General features: G+C 44.6%; 1 protein-coding gene across 1 annotated transcript; it reads left to right on the top strand.

The window, feature by feature from the left end:
- The first annotated feature begins 233 nt into the window (after positions 1 to 233).
- On the top strand, positions 234 to 5,258 carry slc34a2b (solute carrier family 34 member 2b). Its single transcript, XM_080473135.1, has 13 exons — positions 234 to 260; positions 653 to 700; positions 774 to 905; positions 994 to 1,122; positions 1,239 to 1,382; positions 1,619 to 1,730; positions 1,817 to 2,012; positions 2,236 to 2,331; positions 2,588 to 2,699; positions 3,253 to 3,420; positions 3,691 to 3,807; positions 3,896 to 4,020; positions 4,657 to 5,258. The coding sequence occupies exons 2-13, from the start codon at positions 655 to 657 to the stop codon at positions 5,191 to 5,193; spliced, it is 1,914 nt and encodes a 637-aa protein (XP_080329261.1). The 5' UTR covers positions 234 to 260; positions 653 to 654; the 3' UTR covers positions 5,194 to 5,258.
- The last annotated feature ends 3,215 nt before the right edge of the window (positions 5,259 to 8,473 follow it).

Here is an 8,473-nt window from a genome sequence, read left to right as displayed (position 1 = left end):
GTAAAGACAAGAGAAACAAAGAGCGGATAAACTGGAGCTCTCCCCCTCAGGTGAGTCACTGTGTCACCGTCAGTCTGTGCGGTGTTTCCCAGCCCCGCACACACACGCGCACAGCAGACTCCGCACATGCGTGTCTCACCTTTGAACCGCTGGCCGCGAGTGTCGCGCGCACAGTGGCGTTATAAAAGCGGCGGGCAGCTCCGACCTGAGCTACAGGTGACCCGACAGCCGAGCTCTCGCCCCACCTCCGGACCCTGCAGGTGAGCACGGAGCCTCCCGGTAGTACCGCCGCAGGAGCCGGTGAAGGTGTGACGGTGTGGAGGTGTGGAGGTGTGGAGGTGTGGAAGCAGGCAGTGGAGGATGTGAGGCGCTCCTGCGGTGTTTGTCCTCCGCTCACTGTGAAAGCTGGAGTTTTATTCTGAGCGTTCGATGGGCTGCTCCAGACCCAGGAAAAGTTTCCTCCATTGAATTTCACCCTCCGTCTTCCATGCTTGTATTCAGAAGATATTCTATTGGTATTGTGGGAAACTGAAGCTGCCTTTTCATTTTATTAAAGACAGTTTTTACTCCAGCTTATGCTTGGTTGCTATAACAGTTTTCATTGATTTCAATGAGTTGATAGTTGTGTTATAACGTTTTCTCTGCTCTCCAGTCATGGCTCCCAGACCAGAAGTAGGGACGCACTCCTCTATGTCTCTAGGTAGGCCCTCTCCTCTGGGATGTGTCAAACGGATTTTGCTTTGTTGTAACAACCCTTCCTGTGCCTCCATCAGGTGACAATGTTTCCACTAAAGGCTCAGACATACACCCGGCTCACTCCACGGTGGACCTGATGGATGAGGAGGCGAATAAAGACGACCCCTGGGTTCTCCCCGAACTCAAAGACACTGGGGTCAAGTGGTCAGGTGAGGCACCGTGAGGTTGGGATTAATACTGCAGACGTCCTCACAGAGCCTGCTGATTCACTTTGTGTCCGTGGGTTTCTTCACACAGAACTGGATACCAAGGGAAAGATTTTACGGGTGATAACATCGATTGTGAAGTTTATTTTACTGCTCGGACTTCTTTACCTTTTCATTTGCTCCTTGGATATCCTCAGCTCTGCCTTCCAGCTCGTCGGAGGTAAAACAGTCTACTTTTAACACGACGCACAAGCTTCCTTCCTCCCGTCTTCACTACAGTACTTTATGTGCTCTGTGTGTGTGTGTGTGTGTGTGTGTGTGTGTGTGTGTGTGTAGGCAAAGTTGCGGGAGACATCTTCCAGGACAACGTGGTCTTGTCTAACCCGGTGGCCGGCCTGGTGATCGGAGTGTTGGTCACAGTGCTGGTGCAGAGCTCCAGCACCTCGTCCTCCATCGTGGTCAGCATGGTGTCCTCTGGATGTGAGCAGAATACAGACACTATTCATCCATACATGCATCTCATCTGATGAAACTGCTTGACTGAAGATCATATGAGGCTGTCGAATCGTCGTTAAATTGTTGTTATCATATGATCTATAATATAATCAATAATACCCAGATCAGACTAGCAGATCAGAGAACTGGCATTAGGGAAATGTTGCGTATTCACTGAAGTCTCCTGTCATTACTGATTTTAACTCTCGCTGCCTTGCCAGTGCTGGACGTCCAGTCGGCCGTACCAATCATCATGGGAGCCAACATCGGGACGTCCGTCACCAACACCATCGTGGCCATGATGCAGGCAGGAGACCGCAATGAGTTCCGCCGGTGAGTCAAAGCACGCCATGAGAAGTGGCAGTGGAGCAGGAGAGCTGGTCTAGTTTCTGCTGTGAAGCTCCTTCCTGTGCTCTCAGGGCCTTTGCAGGTGCGACAGTCCACGACTTTTTCAACTGGCTGTCTGTGCTGATACTTCTGCCGCTGGAAGTTGCCACCGGCGTCCTGTACAAACTCACCCTGCTGGTGATTGACTCGTTCAACCTGGAGTCTGGAGAGGATGCCCCCGACCTGCTCAAAGTCATCACAGACCCGCTCACCAGCGCCATCATCCAGGTAACCAGTTGAAGGAGGAGGCGTGAGATTGATTCTAAAGGAAGGATCACCTCACAGCGAGCCAGTCTCAGGTTCACAGGTTCTCTTTACATCTTTACATCCATCCCATCATCGGCTCCAGCCACTGGCACCTCAGTAAACAAAATAAAAAAGTGTAGATGATGAATGAAAAGTTTCTTTTGTTTTGTTTTGAAAAATGAATAGTCTTTTCTTAATCCATCAGCTGGACAAATCTGTTATCACTGACCTGGCCACTGGAAACCCAGCAGCCAAAAACAAGAGTCTGATTAAAGTGTGGTGCAAGACAAAGGACAACACGGTAAGAAATCACCAAGAGCTGCATCACCAACATCAAATTATTAGTTTCACGTGATAAAGCCATAGTTACCGCTGCTTTTTTCTCTCCTAATGACTGATATTGTCCCGCTGGTACTGTGACCACGATGATTCTGCAGTTAGATCATACTTTTCTTTTAAAAACCTGTGCAGTCACACAGATTATAATCCACTGCTGCATTAATTACTGCACTGTCTATTGTGTTTGTGTTTGAGGACGTGTTTGTCATCTCTCCCAGACCTTCTGGGATGAAGCGGTGGACGTCTGCCCGCCTGGTGGCCTCTGCTGGGTGGTGGACAACCAGACCTACACTCAGATGAACCACACTTGGACCGACTACCTGGAGAAATGTAACCATGCTTTCAGTACAGTTGGGCTTTTTTTTTAAGAGAGGAAAACAGAACATTTTCAAAGTAATTAGGTTTACTTGATCCTCTGAAGCTCAGTGAAATATGAGAGAAGCTCCCGGCCACAGCAGCCTGCTGTATCAGGCCCCGCTGATGTTAGACAATGACTACCTTTGAGGTAGTGACTCAGCTAAAGCCTTCTGTCTTGACCCTCGACCTGCTCAATAGGTCCATTCATGCTTTTTTTTGCCCACAGGGACAAAAAAACGTTAAAGTATTTTGGCCCATTGCCGGTACATTTTCTTGGTGGCTGGTTTTGTAAAGAAGAGAAGGCTTCAATATATCATTTGAGAAGATCCGACACTGACTTCACACTGTGTATATTTTACACCAACAGCGAGCAACAACTTCCCCCTGAATTAGCATTATTGCTTTTTTAGCTCCTTTCATCCAAAAGGATTTGAAGTCCGTCTCGCAGCACAGGGCTATTTTTAGCAATGGAATCCCAGAGTGGACGCCGTTAAATACCAGTCGTGTCTTTGACCATCCTTGGCAGGCACACACATCTTTGTCAACGCGGACCTGCCCGATCTGGCCGTGGGCCTCATTCTCTTGGCGCTGTCTTTGACCTGCCTGTGCACCTGCCTCATCCTCATCGTCAAGCTCCTCAACTCCATGCTGAAGGGACAGGTGGCCGTCGTCATCAAGAAGGTGCTCAACACAGGTAGGAAGACAGCCGGAGGCTTCGATAGTCCAGCCTGTTTGATAGTCGGCACATCTGATGTCAGTGATGATGCCTGATGAGCAACACAGGCATATCCTCGGTCCTGTGGCTTCCAGCACGCCTCCACGTCCCACAGTCCTGTTGTGTGGCACACCAAGCTCAGGCACAAACACCATTTTGACAGAAATGTCCTTTTAGCTCCTCACTTCTTCAAAAGCTTTGCAGATGAAATCGTAGGCCTTATTACTCACCTGCCACCTTCTTCTACAGACTTCCCTTTCCCCTTTGCTTGGGTCACTGGCTATATCGCTATTCTTGTGGGAGCAGGGATGACCTTCATAGTTCAGAGCAGCTCCGTCTTCACTTCGGCGATAACGCCTCTTGTCGGTAAGGCTGGTTAGAAAACTCACTAACCTCAATTCTTTATTTTTTAATTCAAACCTTCTTTTATAGTTTGGAAACCTTCTTTTTCCAGGTATTGGTGTGATTAGCCTAGAGAGAGCGTATCCTCTGACTCTGGGGTCCAATATTGGCACAACAACCACGGCGATTCTGGCGGCTATGGCGAGTCCTGGAGAAACGCTGGCCAACTCTCTGCAGGTCAGATCCAGACTAGTTCAAGTTGTTTCCACTAACATACATCTGTAACATGTGTGAGTGACTTTCCCACAAACAATAATAGTTCTAGAAGTTTTTATACTTCCTGTAAAATGCAAATATTGCCGAGGTATTTACCGTCCCTGGACTTTTGGGACTTCCCAGGTAGAGCCGTTATATCTTTTACTTTTACTGCTTCATTGAACTTTAGGGAGTTTATATGTTCACATTTATTGAATCCTTGCCACTGATGTTTCATTAGATGTTTAACAAAATGTCTCTGGATATTTATAATCCCATGCATGCATTTTAACCATTCAAGCACAACATTGAAATATGAGTCAATTTAATAATAAAGTGAAATGATACCTGGGATTGTTCTGACCTTGACAAGCACTGCACAGTATCCAATTACAATTCACCTACTGCCAAAGTTTAAGGCTAAATACCATCATATCTTTTGACGTTAAAATGTTTGTATCTGCTGATTGTGTTTGTTGTCATGGTGATGACTAATTACATAATAAAGGTGAACTCTTGTAGCACCAAGAACATCGCTCATAGAACCAGGAGCACAACTACTCATTAGAATTCCAGTAGTTCGTGCAAATGTGACATTGTTCTGTTTTTGTGGTTTAGATTGCACTCTGCCATTTCTTCTTCAACATCATGGGCATCTTGCTGTGGTACCCAATCCCATTCACGCGAGTTCCCATCCGGTTGGCGAGAGGCCTGGGGAACAGTACGGCCCAGTACCGCTGGTTCGCTGCCCTCTACCTCTTCCTGTGCTTCCTGGTGATGCCCCTGACCGTCTTCGGCCTGTCGCTGGCTGGCTGGCAGGTCCTGGTCGGCGTCGGGGTGCCCTTCATCACCCTGATCATCTTTGTGATCATTGTCAATGTGATGCAGTCCCGCTGCCCCCGCTACCTGCCCAAAGGCCTCCGCAACTGGGACTTCCTGCCCCTGCCCCTGCACTCCATGGAGCCCTGGGACTCCGTGGTGACCAAGTCGCTTGGCTTCTGCGGCAGCCGCTGCTGCTGCTGCTGCAAGTGCTGCTCGAAAAGCAAAGAGGACGAAATGATTGAGGGGAGTCAGAAGAAGATGGAGATGTACGACAACCCCGCCATGTCCAAAGACCAAGATATAAATGACTCCTCTAAACAAACTCAGTTTTAATACCATAACATTTCATTTGCATCTAAAAGCAAGACTGAATGCAACACTGTATTTGTAATATACTTGTAATTGAGCTCACTGCTCTGGTTGCGGTATGTGATATTGATTCCCTCTTGTTGTTTGACACGTGGACACAGTAGTGTGAAGTGTCTGTACGAGCCAGCGGCGTTGACACGTGTTGCACAGACAATGGACCTGCTGCATGTGTTGTTTATTTCATCATGTTTTTAACTCCTTGTCCAGAATCACATCGAGTGGCTCAGAATGTGATCACCTATTTTTGTATATGTATACGATTTGTGAAAGGTGCCTTTGTTTTATTTTTCCGTCTTTGAACGTTTCACTCTCAGATGTTTATTGTATCGTTTGATATATCATGTTATTGAAATGTGTTGTTATTCTTCAGTATTTAGCATATATGATATTTCTAAATAAAAATGTTATTTTTAAAGTTGTGTTGTTTATTTTACATAGTTGACATTCAGCCTGAAGTTTTAGTTTCTTTTTTCATTCCCATGGAACTAAATCTATAAATGTATTTGATATTCAGTGCAGATCAGTCTTGTGGTGTGGATGATGGATGAGAAAATGTAGCTTGAGGCTCCTTTAAAAAGGTTTTTTTGTTTTGCTTTTGAATACTTCTTTTTTTTTTTACAAATGATTGAAACTGCATTTTCAACTATTTTATGATTGGCAGTAAAAAAATGGCAAATGTTTCATAAGCACAATTTACAAAAACACATGGTTAACCACTTCAAACACAATTAAAACGGCTTTCAAACAACGTAAGAGTCACAAAACATTGTTAAAATAGAGAAATAATCTACCAACACCAAAATGCCATGCTTTATTATGGCATCATAGACCAGACCTGCTCCACTCATAGTTCTACATTTTCTTTATTTTAAACTCTCAAATGTTGCTTATGTATTATATCATTCAATTGGTCTGTCAATTCTAAACAGAGTCTAGAAATATTATTGAAAAAAGCACATTATACAAACAAAGGAAATAGTCCAGAAACATTCCTGTTGTCTTGAGTACTGTCTCTGCTGTATTCATGAGGTACACAAGCGCCCCACCCATTACCTCTTTAATCTTACGTTTTATTGCTTCTCCCGATGCTTTTTCGTTTGCACTTGGACAGTGCTTGCTGACAGCTTTCAATAATTCATTTTGGTTGTTTTTTTTTTATGCCACAAGCGTTATTAGATATTTCATAGCCGCAGCAACTCCAAGAATTCTGTCAATGATTAAACTTTGATATTAAATTAGTTCGAGTGATGAGTATCTTGTGCTTTCATTTCATCATAGTTTAAGTGTGCAAACTGGTAAAAAGGAGCAAACCGGATGTTGCATTTATTTATATATTTCCAACCGGAGTATCTGGAAATCTGCTCAAAGAAAAATAATGAGCACATAAGCACACACCGGCTGGTAGGAACACCGTTGTCTGTTATCACTGTCAGACTCCGGAGGTCATGTAAAGTGTAACACATTTTTATCTTCAATTCCTCGAATTTTTGCCACATTTGTGCATCGTATCTGGCGGTTGCACAATTCCAGGCAAAGGTTTTTGGGGTATAAATTTAAATGCAGAGATAAAATACAACAATGTATAAGACTGTAAATATAAATATTGAAACAGTGCATTGAAGCTGATAGCAGTCACAAAAGCTCCTGACGCGGTAAAGGTCATGGTGGAGGAGCTGTTAGGGACAGACACATTTCAGCTGCTCGTTATTTCACGGGAACAAATCAGCCACCATCGTCATCCCTCAGTCGTCCACAAAAGCTGCCGGCTAGGTTTGTGTGATACCGTGGAATATATGTGATGTATTGTCAGAAAGTGGATCGGGATTGTTCAAAGTCAATTCAGAAAAGACGACAAAACTACCAAACAGTCTTTTTTTTTTATTTACCTGTTCAGATTTCTATTTGCAGTCCTGTGACTTTGGTGGTGGTGAAGTGAGGAAAAAACTCTGAGAAATGTCTAAACTATCTCCGAACTCAAACTGTGGAGAATCATAAAAACTGTAAAGTAATCCATGCAATAAAGTAATCACCTGCATTCAAGGTCAACCATCAAGCTATCAGCTTTTCAGAACTCAACAACTCCAAGTGTCAACTGAGGACAGCACATATTATTCCTGGTCTACAGTCCAACACCCGGCTTCAGTCCACACTCACAGCGTCAAACTATCATGGACTTTCACAAACGTAGCCGCTCAGAGCTTGTTGAATGGAAGTTAGTTTGTAGTTTCAGGAGTTTGTACATTTTTTTAAAATTCTAAAGTTGTCAAAGTTTTGCGGACCTCCAAACTGTTTATTGCTTAAATCGTGGAGGCTTGTGTTTTGGCTCCAGTGAAATGTTTTGTAAAACCATGGACTGGAGAGGGGGTCCCGCAACCTGTCTCAGAAGTGTTCAGGTGGGAGACAAAAGATCACGAGTGAGTAATCCAAGTTGAAAATTAACTCATGTTATCAATGTTTAGCTTTAATGAAAACCTTTGTCAGCAAACACGTTAAGTCCAGAAACTGCGGAGTGACATTTGCATTCATGTAAGGATGTCATTCATGTTTTCACATGAACGTATAATGATTTAATGAGTCACTGCTTAGTGTTCTGGGCCGCACGGTGGAGCAGTGGTAAAGTTCTAATACCGTCTGGAACCTTCCTGTGTTCAGTCTGCATGTTCTCCCCGTGTGTGGGGGTTTCCTCCCACAGCCCAGGATAATTGGTGACCCTAAGTTGCCCCTAGATGTGAATGTGTGTGTGTGTGTGTGTGTGTGTGTGTGTCCTGTGATGGACTGGACAGTGTCCAGGGTGAATCCTGCTCTCGTCCACTGGGATTGACTGCGGCGCCCTGCGACCCTGAACAGGATGAAGCAGCATAGAGAAGACTAATGGATGGATTCACTTTTTAGTTTTACAGCCATTTCTGTGGCGGTTGATTGTGAAAGTGAAGCAGGTGAATAATGCTTGTGGATTGGTGACCGGGTGAACTGGCCTCTGTGGCTCCCATTCGTACCAGGAAGCAGCAAAGCAGCTTTAACTTTTCAACCCTGAGTTTACGTCTCGGGAGTGTGCAGTTTTATGCCGCTCTTTGTATTTAAATTAGTGTTGCAAAGCAATTCACTCCACTAATCAATCACCAACAACCCTCAGATATCCCATCATCAAGATTAATGACTTTATATAAACAGATTGATAGCAGCTTGATAAAGTTGTAACTTACTGGATTGTTGCCCATTTTTCCACCCTCAACACTCTGAGGCC

This window comes from Lipophrys pholis, assembly GCF_963383615.2.
Source record: "Lipophrys pholis genome assembly, chromosome: 10".
Lineage (NCBI taxonomy): Eukaryota > Metazoa > Chordata > Actinopteri > Blenniiformes > Blenniidae > Lipophrys > Lipophrys pholis.
The sequence above is the reverse complement of the archived record's forward strand: the minus strand, read 5'-3'. Positions and strand labels throughout refer to the sequence as shown.